This window comes from Littorina saxatilis, linkage group LG6 (genome assembly GCF_037325665.1).
Source record: "Littorina saxatilis isolate snail1 linkage group LG6, US_GU_Lsax_2.0, whole genome shotgun sequence".
NCBI lineage: Eukaryota > Metazoa > Mollusca > Gastropoda > Littorinimorpha > Littorinidae > Littorina > Littorina saxatilis.
This window is the reverse complement of record NC_090250.1, coordinates 11,872,216-11,893,029: the sequence shown is the minus strand read 5'-3', so window position 1 is coordinate 11,893,029 and position 20,814 is coordinate 11,872,216. Positions and strand designations below refer to the sequence as shown.

At 42.9% G+C, this 20,814-nt stretch overlaps 1 protein-coding gene across 1 annotated transcript in view; it reads right to left on the bottom strand.

Annotated features, from left to right (window-relative positions):
* LOC138968507 (serine/threonine-protein kinase PLK4-like) overlaps nt 1-20,814 on the bottom strand; it is a 106,801-nt gene that overhangs the window by 43,732 nt on the left and 42,255 nt on the right. The window contains exons 8-13 of the mRNA XM_070341076.1: nt 18,245-18,471; nt 10,659-11,484; nt 3,173-3,277; nt 2,075-2,214; nt 631-746; nt 184-317 (exon numbers count right to left, since the gene is read on the bottom strand). Of these exons, the coding sequence (XP_070197177.1) occupies nt 184-317; nt 631-746; nt 2,075-2,214; nt 3,173-3,277; nt 10,659-11,484; nt 18,245-18,471 (1,548 nt within the window). The remainder of the gene's footprint in view (nt 1-183; nt 318-630; nt 747-2,074; nt 2,215-3,172; nt 3,278-10,658; nt 11,485-18,244; nt 18,472-20,814) is intronic.

Genomic DNA, 20,814 nt, shown 5'->3' with positions numbered 1-20,814 from the left:
GCAAAATTAATTAGAGAGAGAGAGAGAGAGAGAGAGAGAGAGAGAGAGAGAGAGAGTGAGAGGGAGGGAGAGAGAGAGAGAGAGAGAGAGAGAGAGAGAGAAAGAGAGATGAAGAGAGCGAAAAAGAGAGAGAGAGAGAGAGAGTGAGAGGGAGAGAGAGGGAGGGAGGTGCTGTGTACGTACCTTCTCTGAGTAATCCACCAACTCCTGTGTCTCCTGGCAGAGCCTCTGGCGGGAAAAGGCCGAGTCTAACATGAGAGACGTTCCTGTTTTCTCCACGATACGCACACCCTTGGCTGTCACAGACACTTTGGCACCTATGCAAAGCACACAGAGAAAACTACATAGAAATCAGTTAGTCACTGAGAGAACTGATACCGAAAGAAAATCACAATTTTTTTTCTTCTGAATCTTACTTGCACACAAACACATTTATACATGAAAGTTGACACTTTTAAAGAATAAATGACAAACTATTACAGACAGCAGCTTTATCCATCATTAGCAGCAATTTATTTGCCATAACCAAACATTTTGGTAGGAGATTTGACTAATATACTTGTAATCAAAATAAGTACGTGTATACCCAAAGTAAGAAACCTCATGAAAAGGAATCAACTACAGGCTTACCATCATAAAAGACAGCTTCAAAGTCTGCCGCTGGACAATTCTCCATCAGCATACATTTAGCTCTTTCGGTGTACATGGTCACTTTGGGGGTTTTTGACCTCACAAGTCCGACAAATCTAAAAATAAAACAAGAGGCGAAGCCATCAAGGCTCACGTAAGAAATCGACAAACAGTAACACAAACTCAATCACTCTGTCACACACACACACACACACACACACACACACACACACACACACACACACACACATACACACACACACACACACACACAGAAAGAGCATAGGTGAAACTGTGCAAGAAAGCGAGACACTAGATCTAGATCTGTCTGTCTGCATGTAGCCTACTTACAAGGACACGACTGCCAACTAGTCTCGGCGCGCTCAAAATAATAATGACCGAGACTTTCAGTACTTCCTTCGCGTGACGTCTAACCTCTTACGTCATAATGTGACGTCAATGTAATGTGACGTCTTCAAATGTTAGAGTTTCTACCACAGACATACACACGCACAGACGCACGCACGCACGCACGCACGCACAGACAGACAAAGTTACGATCGCATAGGCTACACTTACGTGAGCCAAAAAATGAACAAAAATTTAAATTGAACATGCAAGGTAAAATACTTGATAAGAAAAAGAGAAGAAAAGATGTTGAAACACAAGATTTGTTTTAAAACTCTCACATATAAGGAACAAAAGCTACTTCTGTTCAAGATCTACAGTCTCTGTTAAACAGTTTTCATACACAATCAAGTCATCACGCTCGCCATTATTTTAAAGATGCAGTGCAGGTCACAACAGTGCTGAAGCAACGATTTGCCTTTTTGTCGCAGATTACGATATAAACAGTCAAAAGCTTTACACAACTAACTTGCAGATGATTACACACACCTTTAGTCTTGCCAGCCAATAAAAATTGTATGCGGTTTGTCAGTTCGCATCTCCCGCAAAAATGTAATTAACATTTCCCTTGATCACGTTCTGGGGCTAAAGGCTGTGTGCGGTATGCCAAAATGGACCCATGTGTTACAATTTTCTTACGTAATCAAACACAATGTCTTGACGTGAAGTACCCAAGATAGAAAGAAGGTCAATGAAACTTGGTAAAATTTTCAAATGGATAGATGCCTGATGCATGACTGAAAGACCTGGGAGGTCCGTGCAGCTGGAAGTGTCAAGCACAGTAACCTTCAAACCAACGGGTCACTGTTACACCAAGTCTAAAACACAGTAACTGCATTACATTGGTTGAGAAAAAACACGTCAAAAGAAATATCAACCCAATATCATTCCTGATACTTTTTTCCTGACATTTTCGGTTAAATGTGATACCTGACAGTATATACACATCTTCAACCAATGAAATCGTGACCAGCTTAACCATTATTGCTTTGGAAGTGTAAATCAAACAGAAATGAAGTAACAAAACTGAGCTTACTTGGCAGCATACTGGTATTTCTTGAAGTATTTGTCAGGTAAAGACTTGAAGGTGAATGTTCTGGAAGAGGATGGTGGTAGGGGAGGACTGTTCCCAACTGCAATACCCCTGCCTCCCTCCCCTGGGTGGAAGACGATGATCTATGCAAAACAACCACCTGTCAACTCCATCAGTCGCACTCACATCTCAATGACACATGAAGACACTGGATGGCCAAGTTTTCACTATCAGTATCACAGATCATTTTAAGCTTTTGTGTATACTTCTAGGTGTTACAGCATAGAAACACTTTCAGAAAATCATGACTGCTACCTGAACAGTTTGAGGCATAATACACATGTTTTCTAATGATCTGTTAGTATTACGTTTACTAGTTTCTACTGACATTAGAAATAGAAAATCAAAATATTCAGTTTCCATTTCTTGACTCGAACATGATCTCAAGGAAACCTTGCAATTTGGCTCGGGTCAACCAAACTTGGGTTATGTCCGGAGGTCATCACATCCTAAAAGTGTGGAAAGTTTCAAAGGTCTAGCTTCAAAATATATATTTTTTTTAAAGAATCAAATTTCCATTATTTGACTAGCAATACCATGACACCACTGTGACCTTGAAATTTGACAAGGGTCAGCCAGCCCAATGTCATGTCTGGGGCTCATCAAACCTTAGAAGTGTGTAAGGTTCCAAAGCTCTAGCTTCAAAAACATCCAAGAAAACCTCAACATTAAGGTTTTTGTTCACGGTCAGCTATTCATACAGATGAATATTACTCATCGGTATGACTCACTGATTACGCAAGGTGAGCCCCAAAAGGTCTGGCAATTTATAAGCTTCTTTTGGAATTGAGAAATTTAAGATCACTCTAAAAAATACTGTATTACTGAGATCACAATGGAATCGATAAACATATAATAATATACACAGCAGATTACATGCTTGTGTAAGACTGGTCATTTGAAGTTAAGAATTCAAAAATCCAGATAGCTCTCCTTCTTGTTTATCACTGGAAGTCTTCTCATCCAATTTGTTCAAACTGACAGCTCAAAGCACTGTTTGTTTCAACTTAAAGTTATAGAAAAAAGGAAATATTTTCTGACCTGCTTGCCATCAGAAGAGATAGAGAAAACTTCCACCACTCGCTGTTCTTTGGCCTTGTTCTTCACAAACTCCAGACACACTTCACCAGACTCCAAGATGTTGACCTGTCAAATATAAACATATCTCTGACTAAACAACATGCAACTTTTGGGAACGGGGATCATATTAGTCAAACCCAGTGTTCATTTGAACAAAAAACTAAAAAGTGTGTCAGCATAACATCTTAGCAAGATTAGTTTGTTTCTGTAACTTCTGCGTTCATGGGTTGAAACTCCCATGTACACTCATGTTATTTGTTCATACGGTGATTTCGGAGGAAACACGCTTGTTATTTTTTGGTTTCTATAACCCACCGAACACTGACATAGATTACAGGATCTTTTCCGTGCCTACTTGGTCTTGTGCATACAAACAAAGGGGGAATAAGGCACTAGCAGGTCTGCACATAACTTGCAGTCAAAAAAAGAAAGAAAAAGTCTTTCTTATTTGCAAAAGGAAGTTCCTGTTTTTTTTCTCGGGGTCCAAACGTGTCATCGCGATATATAGCCGAATTCGCGATGTATTGGAACACTATAGAGTGGAATTCCCCTGTACTTAAAACTGGCATCTTCAATGCTTTAATCATTTCATCACTTCATCGGCCCGTCAAAACACGGAAAAAGTAGCTTCCTTTGGTAATAGAGCCTGTTATTTTCTGTCAGAGAAATTAATTGAATCGAAAGTCAGACTCCCATGATGTTTTCCACCACAAGACACGGGCTGTATTTTTTACACAAGAGTACTTCGTTTCCGGTCAAACTGAAAGCTGAAAGTGGATCGCAACACCAGTTCAAACGAGTTTTGTGAACACTGCCGCAAGTAAACCGATTCCATTTTTATTTCCTTTTGGTCAAAATTTCGGATTGAAATTAAACTAGTTTCACCCATGCATATGTTGACCTGGGAAAAAGGAAAAAGCTCCACCGTTAACCCACCAAGCGCATCCCGGGATTTGAACACTCAACCTTTCGCACAAGAGGCTGGCATCGTATCCATTAGGCCATTGTTCTCGTCAATTAGCTTGCGTATTTAAGAAAACAAAGAGATTCAAATGTAATTTTTTTTCATCCGTTCCTCTCAAAGGTCTTCTTCACTTTCCAGCTAGCCATGTGTTTTTCAGAAAAGCTCAGTGTAAAACTTCCCTTCCTGAGTAGGCCAAAATGTGTTAGTGGCTGTGTTAGATGATGCATGCATAAAATTTCGAAAATAAATTTTGATTTAATTAATATACTTACCAACTCACATATATAGCAATAACTTCGTTTGGTTGCTAAGACATTGAAGCACTCTTACATGGTAACATGGGGAGATAACTCTAAAACAAAAACCATATGCCATATAAGGCATGGTCCGTGGTGGTTATCTCCCCTACCGGTGCCCTGCGCATGCGCAGGATGTATACCGGTGATACTCATTCCGTTCTGAAACATATACCCCTTCATATAATTTGCGGGGCAGGCTGGGCGGGAATCCGATATGTGAGTTGGTAAGTATATTAATTAAATCAAAATTTATTTTCGAAATTTTATATTAAATTACATATTCTTACTCAACTCACATATATAGCAGATTGCTAATCTAGGTGGTGGGTAAATTTACTCACAGTTAACATCTTGTAAGTATCTGGCCTGCAGCTACAATAGCTGGCAGACCGAAAGTACTGAACTGCCGGGCACCAGATACGACCCGTAGGTAAACATATTAAAAGGCATCTTCTGATGTCTAGTAGATGTGTACTATAATAGCGGGTACTTAAAATATCCCGCAGATAGAAACTCATGACTACGTTCTTGCACGTTCAATGAGCTGCATTTATGACTTATGTAAGTCTCTCAGACTTGAGAACAGGTAAAGAAGAGGCCCACACTCTGACTTCTTGAGTCTGTGCTGCCTGAAGAGGGAGGACTGACTGCCCCCCCCCCCTTTTCTTGCCACCACTGTAGGCATGCCTAATCAATGTGGCAGACCATCTAGCTAAGGTTGACTTCACTAAGTCATTGCCTCTACAAGAGTTGATGGAAACAAACAAAAGCCTTGTTCTGATGATGTAAACGGATCAGTGCGAGTTAGAAATATTTAAAACTCGAAATGTTCAATAGGCTAATATGGCTCTAACAGAGCCAAAATATTGCAAGTGGATTGAATTGTATTATCGGAGCTGGTTCCTCAGGTTTCTGATTATTTGCCAGAAATTTGAATTAAACCTAAGCGCTATAGATCAGTCTTTCTCCAAAGAGATGTCTATAGCAAAACCAGATAGAAAATGCACCTACTCCCACTTCTCTCAGAAGCTACTAGAGTAAGTATGACCGCTTCTCGTGTTTAGATTAGTAAGGCTAATTTTGTCAAGGATTAAACAATCCGATCTCAAAAGCTCCAAAACTAGGAGCAAATCACAAGTCGGGACTGGAGATTTGTTTTCAGCCAACCAAAGGAAGGCTCCCTTAGTCACGATGGCTATAAAGAGCCCAAGTGAAAAAAATTTTGCGACCTAGCTGTTTCAGTGCAACTGATATCGCGTAACGTCTTAAAACAGAGACGTGGGGGAAAATTCAGAGAGCCAGAATATGTGGTTCGCCACCTGCAATGAACGGAGAGAAATGGAGTTCTTTCCGTTAATATTACGCCATTTGTTCCAAGCCAGTCAATGTGACATGAAAACTAAGACGCTGAACCCTTATGGGATCTCTAGACCAAATCCAGAGTTGAGGCAGAAGCCCCTGAGAGTCTCAATGATTCCCGTACAGTAGACACCCGTGTGGATCGAGTGTAAAAAACAGCGCCCTCTTGCCAGCTTTAAGGGCCTTAAGGGCTGGCAACCAATGAAAAATGGGCCCATAATGTGCAACCGACAGGCCGCTCAAAGTAAAATCGAGAGTATTATCCGGGAACGGGGAGACGAACATTTAGCAGAAGGTGAGTACCGAGAGGCAAAAAACTTCTATGAGCGGCTTCTCCAAATTCACCAGAAGGAGTAGAAGCGCGTAGTGAGATAGAGTCCAATCCGTGTGGACATACTTGTCCGACTGACTTAGAGAGTCTGCCAAGTCATAGAGCCTCTCAGAAAGGTACTTCACTGCTAAAAAGATCTCGTGGTGATAACACCACATTAAAATCTCGCATGCTCGATGTGGCAACGATAAGGAGCGAGATGCCCCCCTTGCTTATTGAGAAAAAAGGCCACTGTGGTGTTGTCTGATTGAAACAACACATGTTCTCGCCTGACAAGGGGAAAGCATTCCACAAGAGGCAGAAGAACTGCTTCGCTGGTGGAGAGAGAATCAATGGGAAAGGTGTGAGAATCCAAAGATTGGTTGTGTCTGTGAACCAGACGAGAAAAGACACTAACATGATCCAGCTCTTTGTTTGATTGCTTAGAATTGAAATAAAATGTAGCCACTTACGATCTATTTTGTGTATCCAAAGGTGGGAGTAAACATCGGCACGATCTTTGTAAGTGACCCAAGAGAGGACCTCAATAAAGTGGTAGTCCTAATCCCCCTCCAGCCGCTGTGGTAAAACACAAAGGCAGAAAGCAGAGTGAAGCCAAGCACTAAGACTCCAGTTGACATAACTGTCAATAGTATGAATGAAAACGTGCTATTGTTTGTCCACTGAACCCGACCGCTAAGGCGCCCCGAGGGGATAAAGTGGTGGGTATTTGGCAACGTGCCATGTCGCGAAGATAAAAGCCAAGCTGAGAAAGGACAGCTTAGCGCTTTTCCTTGATAAGACAGGCTGAGGGCTTTTCTTTGCTGTGAGCTTCTCTTTGTTAAAGAAGAGTCCGCGTGCAAAGAAGAGGATTCGAAGAGAACCCTCGAGCAAGGAAGAGATTTAAGTCTCACCGACAAAACAATACTGTCGGCCGAGGCCTTTTCCCAGGTGAACAGCAAAGCTAAATCCTTTATATATGTGTCCCGACAGAACACAAAGGCATCCCGTGAGTACGTAACCGCACAAGGGAAAGAATGAATCAAAGTCTTGATCAAAGACGATAATAGAAAGAAGCGCGGCCACAATCTTCTACAGCCAGGAGATAATTGTTCTTACAAACAGACAGTTTCTCCTTGCTATAAACATTAAGATGTATGATCGTCAAGTCCGGTGCAACCGGGAGCGATTCCGTTGTAAGAAGAAAAGAACCAACAAAGTTCTTAGGCTTGGTGTAACCGAGGCCTACGGATAGCGCTCAGCGCGTGATGCGTTACTTGCGCGAGTGACGCAAGCGAAAGCGACACCGCCTCGTTGTCCACAAAGGAAGTTGTGACAAAGGAGAATCATTTGGAAAAACTTCCAAAATTTCAAATGCCCCCGAGGGGGGATCTAAGAACTTAAAGTTAGAAAATTTCCTGAAATAAGGTTCAAACCAGCTGAATGTGACGCAAGCCACAGCAAACCTGAAGCAGGAGCCTCCCCATATGATGCCGGCAAAGGCAGAAGTGGGGCAAAAGATCGTTTGAGAAAACTTTCATAAGTTGAAAAAACCACCAAAGCAGACTCTAAAACTTAAAGTTCGCAGATTGTTCCTGAGAAGGAGCAAAATCAGCCAAAGCTGATGGTGAAGTAACGGCAGATGACTATGCTACTGCTAACCCCTCAGGGAAACAGTGCGTATTAACCTCTGCTGCTAGTGCCAAAACGATGGCAGCTTCCTGTTCAGTAGTATCCAAACCGGGGGCCCGGTAGCTCAGTTGGTAGAGCACTGGACTTGTGATCGAAAGGTCGCAGGTTCGAATTCGGGCCGGGACGGGTCAACTTTATGTGCAGACCCAGAGACGGAAGCCATGTCCCACCCCCGTGTCATCACAATGGCACGTAAAAGACCTTGGTCATTCTGCCATAAGTGCAGGTGGCTGAATACACCTAAACACGCAGACACCTGGGTAGCGCGACTCCGTTGCTGCTAGCTTTCCACTGGGAGGAAGCAACCCGAATTTCCCAGCGATGGGACAATAAAGTAATGAAAAACGATCGTTGAAAGGACGAGAACCGGAAACCAATCCCGGCAAGGCAACATCTGCCGAAACCAGAAAAGGTTGGAGAAAACAAATTTCCGGAAGCCAGAACTCCGCGAACGGATGTACCATCCACCTCCCTTGTGCCAGCCACAAAGCTGGGGGAGGAAGCGGATGCAGCCCGTGGAAAGGCAGAGGAAGCCGCAAAAGCGGAACCGGAAGCCAAAGACTGATGATTGCCGACTGCCAACACCAAAGTGTTAACGGCGGAAGGCAAAACCATCCTGCTACCGGAAGCGACAGCCGCCGAAGCCATCTTGCCTAATGGCAAGGCAAAGGAAGAAATCAAAGGTCTGCCAGTGCTAGCGAGACGAAGCTTCCGGTTGGTGGTCGCAGAATGATGAGCCACACGACCAGGAGCAGCAAGCCAGGGCTGAGCCTCTGCAGGAGCGTCCCCATGAGCCGATAACAGCGGAAGAGGAACATCGCTCTGATAAACTTTCGCAAGCTGATAAGCCACAGCAGGTGACTCTAAAACCTTGAAGTTCTCAGCCCGTTCCTGAGAAGAAGCGAAATCAGCAAAAGCTGATGGAGGAGGAGCAGCTGAAGTGGTTGCCGCAGACACCCCTTCCGAGAGGTAGTGTGCAGTAACCTCCGCTGCCAAAGCCAACAAAAGATGTAGCTTCGCCGGAAGTCGGCGAGGAGCTTCCTCATCTGCATCTGACGCTTCTTCTTCCATATCCTGCTCATCCCCAACAGAAGCATCATAACGATCATCTGAAGGATGTCCAGCAGAACCGAAATCCGATGAGGCAACTTAAGCCGAAACCGGAAGTGGTTGTGAAAAAATTTCCGGAAACCGGAACTCCGTGGAGGGGACCACCATCCGTCTGCCCAATGCCAGCTGTAAGGCTGGGAAAGGAAGCGGATGTAGCCTGAGAAACGCCAGCGGAAGCCGCAAAAGCGGAACCGGAAGCCACAGGCTGATGAATGCCTCCTGCCGACAGCGAAGTGCTACCAGCAGAAAGCAAACCCCTCCTACCACCGGAAGCCGCCCCGACCGAAACGGAGGAAGCGGAACCAGCAGAGGACTGTATAGCATGAGCATCGACCAGCCCCAATAAATTGAAATCGGAAGATCCTGTAACCTGTCTACCGGAAGCCGCCCCGACCGAAACGGAGTGAGCGGAACCAGCAGACACATGCCCTTCACATCCCATGCCCAGGACCGAAACGGAGCCAGGTTGGTTTGTGGAAAAACCCTTACGGTCGGTGTGCAATTCCGCCGAAACGGAAACCGACGTCAAAGGTTTGCGTACTTCGGCAAGAACACCCGAAGGTGCTGATGTCCTAGACTCAGACAAAAAACTTGTCGAAAGATGAGTCTGACATTTCCAACACCGTCGTTGGACCTGCGACCACGCCAGCGGACGTGACCGTCGCAGTCGGTTCGGAGCGAACCCGCGCAAGCGAATGAACATTTACAACACCCGAAGGAAGAGGCAGAGCAGCACGCGAGGCTATTTGCCCTTTCTGACGAGATCAAAACATGCACCTCTGTCTTAAAAGACGATAAGATCGCCAGCAAATCGGCTTTAGTCAAAGCTAAAACAGCGCTAGGCGCTTAAACTTTCTGGAAGAAGCCGCAACAGACGAGGTAGGTTTGTCAATCGAAACCGAACACAATTCATCATTCGCCGGGTTGAAAACGTAAACAGAAACGTTATCGCTCAGTGAAAATTTTCTGAGTACGAGACGCAGTGGTAGTAGCCACCTTAACTTTAGATTTGGTCGCATTGCCTGACTGAGAACTGGGAGAGCAAGCCTGACTGGTCGAACTCCGAGTTTTCTCTCTCTCCTTATCTTAAGGTTTGTCCGCCATTTTGTATGACAAAACTGAACCAAAACACAAGTTGCAACACGCTCCAAAAGTTAAATCAAACGCGTCTCGGTAATAAAAATGAAAGCTCTCACCCAATACTTGAAGTAGAGATGAAACAACAACAGCGTTACCAAGATTCGATGGTCAGTCACCGCCGTGAAGACCAATAGCTTTAGATCAAAGCCAGAGTACTACAGCACGTCTTGCTCCGTGTGTTGAAGAAAAAGGAATGAGTATCACCGGTATACATCCTGCGCATGCGCAGGGCACCGGTAGGGGAGATAACCACCACGGACCATGCCTTATATGGCATATGGTTTTTGTTTTAGAGTTATCTCCCCATGTTACCATGTAAGAGTGCTTCAATGTCTTAGCAACCAAACGAAGTTATTGCTATATATGTGAGTTGAGTAAGAATATGTAATTTAATCATCAATTAGTGAAAGTCTCTAGGAAGCCCCAAACTGTACTGTGGACACTACTGTAAAGAAAGACAGAATTTGGATTATCTCGGACAACTTTCTTACATTGCCTTATATTTGGAGGAACTGTGTGAAACTGAGTTTCTTTTTTTCTAGGTTGAAAAAGCAAGAAAGAAGGGAACCATACTATAGCATTCTTGGTCTTTTGTCGGATAGGTCTTAATCGCTCAGTGGTGAGCGGCTCTGTGGGCTGTTGGTCTGCCTCCTCATGTGAAGACGCTTTTGTAGCTGCCACCTTTTTGTCCTCTTCAGTGCTGCTACGAGGACTGGACAAGTTATCCACACTGTCCCCCCGCACCCACTGCCCTACCTCCTGCTCCGTCAAACACACTCTGCCTGTCCTTTCAGGGGTACCGAACTCCACACAACTGTCAGGCAAGGTCATGCCATCCTTGCTTTTTGAAGTTGTTCTGGCAATGGGCGATTGGCACTGGCCTAAATAAGCCTGCACTTTGTTCAGCAATTCTTGAGTCTGGTAATTTCTGGCCGGGGGTACTACTGCACAGCCTACTGACTGACCGTCATGCATACTGTCTGTGCGAGAGTCTGACTCAAAGTCTAGGATTTTGCGGGTGGCTTGCAGACTGAACTCTTCCTGGGAGGAAAAGCCTGACTCATGTCCCTGGTGGATACGGGCTTGGTGCCTGTGCAGGTGATGTTCTGGCACAGCCTGTCTCTTGTGCCTGTGCTGAGCAGCGTCTCCTGCAGCACCTTCTGCATTCCCTGTACTGTGTATGGAGGACGCACTGAAGGACCAGCTGGTAGAACTGGGTGTTCCCGCCTGCTCTTGGTAACAATGGGGGTCAAAGACACTGTGACCTTGACTGCTGTCTGTATGTCCTTTGTTCAGGTTGGAGTCGCAAGACGCCGCTTTCTTCATACTTGACGTGTGCTGAGGAAGTGCAATGTTCCGTGTAGCTTTGTGATTCTGATGCTTTTCAGATTCCAGCATACTGCATAAAACACACATAAAAATTAGCTGCGCACAAATAATTCTATTTGAGACCGACAAAAATCATGAACATGATATGTTCATACATACAAATTTACACAAGTATCATCAGGCATACAGAAACGCTTCAAACAAGTATATTCACATGATAGAGGAATACTTCATACAATCTTTTGCAAAGAATGAACATTTTGAAAGGCCGGTGTCCAGGGGCTGCCAAGACCCTCGCAGGCGCTGGGGCAGTGCCCATGCCAGAGAGTCTAGGGAAATAGAGCCCACCATACAAAAAACATTTTTTTTAACGTTTCAGGTGAGGTTTTATGAGCCTCTTCCAATCTAAAAAATAAAACATTAAAAAAAGCTTGTCACAGATGCACAAAATTTGTTAAAACTTGTAAACAGTCGAACCACCTCTTGATAACGACCACCCAAAGGGATTCCCCCACGAGTGTTTTCTTATAAAATGAACCTTTTCCTAAAGACCACCTGTTGTCTATTAAAACTAATTTTGGGTGGACCCTTGGTGGTCGTTATAGAAAGGTTTGATTGTTTGTGACTGCAGCACCCTTGCGTAGTCAAGTCGTTATTAACTGAGCAAAAAAATTATTGCACCCATTTTCGTACCCCAACTAAAACATTCATTGCCGTGTCATTTCATTCAAACTGTATATGCCATTAAAGGCCCTTCACTTGGCTACCGGGCAAACTTTTCAGATCAAAGATTTCTGTTATAGGTATCACGTGACCGCCGCCGAAGTCAGAGTACCGCCAAAATCGACCTGACAAAAACATAATGTACCAATTAAATAACGAAAAAAATTCAGCTAAGAGAAAGCCAAATCATTTATCTATCCAGAACAGGTTGTTTTGTTTTGCTATCTAGCGTATCTCTTGTGTTATGTCAGTTCTACTGATGCAGGTGTTGATTGCCTGAGCAGTAGAAAACAAGAGGTTTTTGCGTCCATTTTGAGGGGAACGTACCAGGATAAAAAGCACTATATTTCCGCAATACCTAAATGGATTGCTTCAAAACTTTCAGGATCTTAACGTACGAAACATATGTCCGGTAACATTTTGCATCGTTAAAGATATTTGTTGAGATGATAAGCAATCTTCTAGAAAATGTTTTAAAACGTGTCATAAGTTTAAAGGTTTACATCCAAAACAATCATGACTTTGCATGCGTACGGACAAATAAATGTTGCAAGTTCTGCCAAAATTTCATATAAATACAATCACTAGTTTACATTTCCTAGTCCTGTAAACACCATCAAATATTTTTTGAGGATTGCAGTGCGACAGCCATGTCCAGTCATCCATGACCGCAGCATGTTTTGAGAGGTATTCAGCGATAACTGCTGTCAATAGCAAACAGCCTGAACGTTCCATGTTTTTCTCTTGTGTTTACATCATGCTTGCAAATGTCTGTCAGTCATCATACTCAAATGAAACTTTGGCAGATCTTGTAACAACCATTTGTCTGTGTGCATGCAAAGTCATGAATTTTTAAGATGTAAATTAAACAAACCTGTGACATGTTTAAAAACATTTTGCGGAAGAGTGTGTAACATTTGAGTACAAGCATGTAATGATCCAAAATTCCACCCAGGGTAAGTCTCTTATGTAGACTTCAGCTCCTGAAAGTTCCGAATCAGTCCATTTAGGCATTGCTGAATAAAGCGCTTTGTGTCAGGGTACCCCTCAAAATGGACCCAAAATCCTCTCGTTTTCTACTGCTCAAGCGTTCCACACCTGCATCAGTAGAAATGACATAACACAAGAGATACGCAAGATAGCAAAATAAAACAACCTGTTCTGGATAGATAAATGATTTTTCTTTCTTCTCGTATGTAAAAGTTACCAAGCTGCGCCTATTCTGAATTTTTATAGATTTTTTAATTGGTACCTGACGTTATTGTCAGGTCGATTTGGGGGGTACCCTTACTTCGGCGGCGGCAACGTGATACTTAAAACAGAAATCTTTGATCCGAAAAGTGTGCAAGGTTGCCAAGTGAAGGGCCGTAATTTGCTTAAATGGCATATATAAAGTTTGAGTAAAATGACACAGGAATGAATGTTTCAGTTGGGGTACGAAAATGGGTGCAATAATTGTTTTGCTCAGTTTAGAAAGGTTCGATTGTATTTGATTGCAGCACCCTTGCTTGGTCAAAGGGGAGAGAGCCCCCAGCCAAAAACAAATTTTAGCCATTGTCAATTAGAGAAAGTTTGGTAGTAGTTGCGGTATGATTATGCGGACTGGGTGGCCGAGTGGTAACGCACTTGCGCTCGGAAGCGAGAGGTTGCGAGTTCGACCCTGGGTCAGAGCGTTAGCAATTTTCAGCCCCCCCTTTCCTAACCAAGGTGGTGGGTTCAAGTGCTAGTCTTTCGGATGAGACGAAAAACCGAGGTCCCTTCGTGTACACTACATTGGGGTGTGCACGTTAAAGATCCCACGATTGACAAAAGGGTCTTTCCTGGCAAAATTGTATAGGCATAGATAAAAATGTCCACCAAAATACCCGTGTGACTTGGAATAATAGGCCGAGAAAAGTAGGATATGCGCCGAAATGGCTGCGATCTGCTGGCCGATGTGAATGCGTGATGTATTGTGTTAAAAAAAATTCCACCTCACACGGCATAAATAAATCCCTGCACCTTGAATATGTGCGCGATATAAATTGCATAAAATAAAAAATAAAAATCCCTGCGCTTAGAACTGTACCCACGGAATACGCGCGATATAAGCCTCATATTGATTGATGATTACAGTACCTATAAGCGATCGTGAAATCGTAGCATCGGTCTTATTTTTAAGAAGTCTCTAAACCCTTAGTGAAATGGTCTGGCAGAAGAGCCGACCGACCTATTTGCATAGGTTAGATTAGTGTTTTATTTTCAGCGAGGGACGGTAGTTCTGTGCGGTCACCCCTGTATATGAATGCAACAAGTCCAGGCCGACCTTGCACGGTGATGGGACGTCAGAGAGCAATGAGAGACCGCGGTGTGCGGATGCGTTTGATTTTATGTGGGATGATAGAGATGTATTTATTGGAGTAATTAAACATCTGTGATTTGAGAAACCAATGCCTGCGGAGAGGAAATGTTGGGAGCAGAGTGTAGACTTTTGTCGGAGGACAGAAAGATGTGCTTCTTTTCGGACTTTACCAACTTCAAGGACTGAGTTGTGAACAGAGCGGTTTTACAGGATTCTGACGGAAGTGTGCGTGTATACTACCGGAATGTGTTTTTCTTTGTCAGAGCTGCGGGAGGTATTTTGTTATGATGGTTATATTAGATTTGATTCAATAGTGAAATGTTCATTCGTTTTGTGCCGAGTGTCTTGTTCGAGAGCGTGTTGTCATCATCCTTGTGTGTGATGAAATGTGTGTTTGAGCCTGTGAATGTAGAAACCCTGTGCACGGAAAAGCCAATACCGGACCACTAAGTCAGCTAGCATCACAATTCCTTGACAGCCATTTTGTGTAAAAGTCAATAACCTCTACAAACTGAAAGACACAACAAGAACGCCGAGGCGTGATTAACCATTCAGTCAAGCGATTGCACTGAAATACACCCGGTTCTCTCCAACTTTCTGTATTAAACAAGGGGGGGGGGAAAGAGAGAGAGAGAGAGAGAGAGAGAGAGAGAGAGAGAGAGAGAGAGAGAGAGAGAGAGAGAGAGAGAGAGAGAGAATGGTTATGAACAAGCTTGAGGAAAAATCTTTGCTGTGTTTGGGGAAAGGAAGTCACAAGCAGGGCCTAGCATTGGAAAAAGTGAGTTCAGCTTACAAAGGCGGGGGTCTGGCCCCTGATGGGGAAAAAAAAGAAGAAATATAAATATAAATAGTGGTGAAATAGAAAAAAACTCTGAAAATAGAAAATTTGAAGATTTTTTGGGGTTTAATTTACCTAAAATGACCCCCCCCCCCCCCCAAAAGAAGATTGAGCAACTAAATTATGCCTTCACCAACAATCAAAACACAGACAGAAAACAAGAAAACTGACAATCTTGTGTTATTTGGCCTGAAAGTGCCATTCCCACTTCCAGGAATACCTGGATTCTTTGTCACTGAATGGCTGACCACGTTCAACAATGTCGCTTCGAGACATTATTTCAAGTCTAGAGCCACAAAACACCGGCACAAAGCATGCTCGCGCGATGCCAGAAGAAGTGCATGCTCAAGCAAACTGTCAAACCGATTGAGAATTGAACCGAACAGCGCACAAAACGAAAGCTGGGACTGTTTGGGTTTACCGTTTGGGAATAACAGGTTTTTGCATTTCGGCGTACACCAAATCAAGTTCCGCGTACTGGAGATGTTATTTTGGCGTAAAGTAAGCCGAACGGCTTACAATGCTAGGCCCTGTACTTCACCAAAGAAAGAGTTAAACTAAAGGACTGGGGATGCAACTCATGAATCAAAAGCAAAGATCACCTGCAAACAGTGCTAGGTTTAGGAAATCTGAAAATGTATACACACACACACACACACAGAACACAGACGCACAAAACAGACAAGAAACAAGCAAATACATAGCAAGTGTGATAAAATAAATTAATGTTAACAGAAAAATATGAAAATAAAGAAAGAAAGAAAGAAAATAATTCAGCTAGTTTCAGTATTGGTTCCTGTGTGTATGTGATTGTATGGTTACTCAAATCCCATAGTAAACTTGACATGTAAATTGTGTGATAGGGGCCGGTATGTATATATGGAATAACCTTCAGTGAGGTTTAGTGTGTGACAGGGTGAGAATACTTTGATTTCTTTTGCTTTTTTGTGGCTGCTTTTATTTTCAATTATTTATTATTATATATATTAAAACATACACTTTTTTGTCATTAAGTTGTGTGTGTTTGGGTATTAATAAGTAGTGCAAATCCACATGTAATGATGTATGCATTATTAGTATGAGTCACTGTTAAATTAATGAATGTCTTTTGTGTGTGTGTGTGTGTGTGTGTTCGTCAACCGACATATGTGGGTACGAGCCGCTGAGGTGGTTGTAAGAAAACCCGCCTGGTTCAGTGGTTGGGGGCCGATTGGGATTTCTGATTTACCGGCCTAGCCAAAAAGTTGAGGTACACCCCATGTGACATGGTCATTAGTAAAATAAAGTACAAGCACTTGTTGACGTTTATATTGAGTCTTAACATTTGCAGCTTATTACAAACAAAAACCATGGACAGTTGTATCAAATATTAAATCAGTGTTTGTGTATTTATTAGGTTGGAGCAAGGGGAGACCTGTGGTGGCAGTGAGGAGAAAGATTGACCTGATGGAAAAGTTTGCTAAACCGGAACTACCCTCTTCCACAGCAGAAACATCAGCTTTGCCATCTTCTGACCAACCATAAGAAGATACAGATACTTTGCCATCTTCTGACCCATCACAAGCAGATATGGATACTGGTACTGTGCAACGTCACTCCGCTGACATGTGTTGGGCTTTTGTCAACATTGATCAGCTCAATCTATTGCTGAAAGGTCTATCCTGTACTGAATGCTTGTCTGATAGCAGTCTGATTATGAAAGAAGGTGATGCATCAGCCCGCCTGCATCTGGAGTGCATATGAGTGTCCATTCAAGTCTGCAGTTGTTTACTCTTCTCCTGGGGCCGGTAATATGAACAGCGTATTTTGGACGGTCGAGCAACCACAGTCGACTGACTGTCAAGTCAGTTGACTGCAGTCTGCTGACCGGCCGTGTTTTGACGGGTAATATGTGCAGCGCGGTAGCACTGACAGTCGGCTGACTAGACAGTCAGCCGCTCAGTGGTATTTTTAGAACATTACAACTTCCGATGTAAACATCGGTCCTGTTTTGGCGGTACCGGTATCTAAATTTCGGCGCCGACCCTAAACTTTTTTTTTTCAAACTCAAATTTTTTATTTTTTTTTGGGGTGGTAAAGGACAGGGTGAGAAAATTTGATCATTAAAAATCTGAAAAATGTAAAAAAAATATTGTTTTTAGAAAACGATCCAAATTTACGTTCATCTTATTCTCCATCATTTGCTGATTCCAAAAACATATAAATATGTTATATTTGAATTAAAAACAAGCTCTGAAAATTAAATATAAAAAAATTATTATCAAAATTAAATTATCGGAATCAATTTAAAAACACTTTCATCTTATTCCTTGTCGGTTCCTGATTCTAAAAACATATAGATATGATATGTTTGGATTAAAAACACGCTCAGAAAGTTAAAACAAGTAGAGACACTGCGGTCGATCGACCGAAAAAGGTGCCTGTAAGCCCAACCGCAGTCGGGCGACTTTTCAGTTGGACCGGCAGTTGTTCGCGCTCATATTACTGACTTTTGCGGTTCAACGTCGACCCACCGTCAGTTTCACGGTCAGCCGACCGATGACTAGCTACATATTACCGGACCCAGGTGTTTGCAATTCTTCGGGTGCATTTAAAATAATCCGCTTATGACCATGTGGGTACATGAACTTGGAATTGAAAGGGACATTCAGCTTTACAGAAAATTGCTGCAGTGTTAGGATTGAGCACAGAAATACTGTAATTAAAATGTTGCAACTTTTGAATGGCTTGATAGCTTTGTTCCATTTGTGTATAATGTAATGCATGGGTGAAACCTAAAAAAAATAAATTGACTGAAAATTCTGAGGCAGGGGTCTTTTTTAAATTGCCAAATTCTCCCTGGGAGCAAATGACTCCTACCAATGCATGTATCATTTGATGAACAGGTACGCTTTATACGTGTATCATTTGACTTACAGGAACACTTACCTATCCTTTTCCCTGACAGGGGGCGAGGGAGGTGGGTGTCTGTGCATGGGAGCGACTGAGGGAGAGCTGCCAGAGTAGCCGGACAGCTCCTCATCCTCAGAAATCTGGGACTGTAGCTCCCTAATGGGGAAGGCTGGCATAGGGCGGCTGCGACTGCCGGAGCTGGAGCGAGTGGTATCCACGGTGGCAATTGTGCCACGACCACTGTCCATTGACATCTCTGACACCTGCGGAGACGGACACCATTACAGTGGAACCTCTGTTTTAAGACCCTCCATTATAGGACCCTGTCTACAATATGACCTAATTTTTTCTGACGTTTTCTTCACAATGTCACTAAATTTACCCCCATCTTCCGACTCCCTCTCCCTCCCTATATCATGGTTTTCACATAGTTCTTTGCAATATGATACGCGAGGCAAAACATTCAAATAAAGAAAACCTGTTGTCAGTAGTTAAAGAACATTTCAAGATGTATTGCAGTGTTCCAAATAATACCTGCAATCCATTCAGTTTATTTCCACAGATAACTGCAATGAAAGAAAGTAAAATTGAAACACACAAAGATCGGCTAGTTTGTTTAACGGAGCAAAAATGAACATGAACAGAGACAGGTGTCTGATTTCAAGTACTGTACTTTTGGGACTATAAGACGCAACTTTTTTCCTCAAATTGAACCCCTGCGCCCTATTAACCGTAAAACTAAAGACGAGTACACATGTACCCACATCGCTATACAAAGAAACGTAACACTCCCTCTCTTGTGAAATGCATGTTTCTGCTACTATCACTCTGGCAGAGTTTCCTCTCAAAAATAACAGGAGTCAGTCTCATAGATAAAACTTGGTCATTGACCCTGGTAAGTGTAAGTTACAGCTCCGTCCATCCATGGTATCGCCTGATATTTTGTCGAGACTGGGTCAATGAATATGATGACGTCACTCGAGGCTCTGCCGAGAGTGACGTCATTATATTCTTTCACCCCGTCGAGACAAAATATCACGCGATACCATGGATGGACGGAGCTGTAACGTATATATGGCATGACCAAAGTAAAGAGAATTTGTCATGGGATGTGGAAACAAATCATTGGAAATTCACCATGGGCAATCAACCCAAGCCTAGAAGTTGTAGAACTATATTTTGTTTCAGTCTTGGCAAGGCCAGTTTTGTCCAGTTCCGGAAAAGACATCATGAATTCATTCACCCTGCCGAGACGAAAAAAAACCAATTCCATGGATGAAAACGTATAAGCTTATATCCCGTGACGCATCAAAGCTAAATTTTGTTTTGAAATGTCTTCACAACGTACAGATAACTTATAACGACATAATCGCCTTCACAAGACAGGAAAAACGCACACTTTGTTTTTCGTCTGCTACAAATCTAGTCTTGTTGGCTGACGGAGAGAATAAAGCTTCAATCGTACCTTCATCAACAGGAATAAATGCTCAATCCGCTGTCAGTTCGCAACTGAACCTTGTTTTTTTCTTTAACTTTTTGGTTAACATTGAAACGGCAATCCAAAAGAGTGTTTCAGCTGTTTCAAGACACTAGCTTAGCTCCTTCTTTTGAGTTGCTTTTCAGTCTAAAATGACACCGGAAGCGAACAAATTGTCGCGTATACTATCGTCACAAAAAGACGTCATGACAAAGTTACACGCAAAGCGAAAGAGACTTTGACGTCATTTACTTTTGTTCGGAATTTTCCGTCTGTTCCTTGCTTGTCAGTGAAGACCTGACGTGAGTAAGCTTACCCAAAACGTCTTTGTTCTCTATTCACATTGCAGCTGTGAAATAATCAGTCTTGTGTCTCGGTCGTGTAGGTACAGAGTTTGCTTCTGCAATCATTGTGTTCGTGTTGATGACGGCTTCATAAGACAAATCAGCGAATCTATCGTGAGGAAGACGTTTATGTACAAATCACCGAACCCAACCCATTTTTGGTGTGCATTTTTCTGAAGAATAAACTGCATGTGGTTAATATCATCCGTTTAATGCTTGTCGAAACGAGCCATAAGGCTTTAGAATAAAAGATTTCACGCATTGCTTGGCCATCTGATTACAGATCAGGTCGCAGTTTGTAGGTTGAATCTATGAATCGGCCAGAGACAGATCTGCATTTCTGGTACGACCTTCCAGATTATCAACAGCGGGATCATGGTCGGAATCAAGAGGTCAAATTTGCGTGGCTCCCAATCATTTCATAAAAGATTTCCATTTTCTTGTTTCTGCGGCTGCGCAAGTTATTTTGCCTAGGTCATGGCCGAACTTTAGGCCTACGGAGAAATATCGCTGGATATTTTCTCCCAAGATTAACAGAGACAAAGAAGGGAAGTCATGCTGTATTACACTGTATTCTTCCTTTGATGTGCGGCCAAAACACCGGAAGCGCGTATTGTGTGGATTTTTCTCCATTTTACCTTAAAAGTGGGGGCTGTGCCCTTTATAATAAAGCGCCTTATAGTCCCGAAAATACGGTAGACATTTTTGGAAATAATTCATTCAGGATTTTGAGTGGTCTGGACAAGTTTTTTTACAACATCCTGAGCATATTCCACACTTCCGAT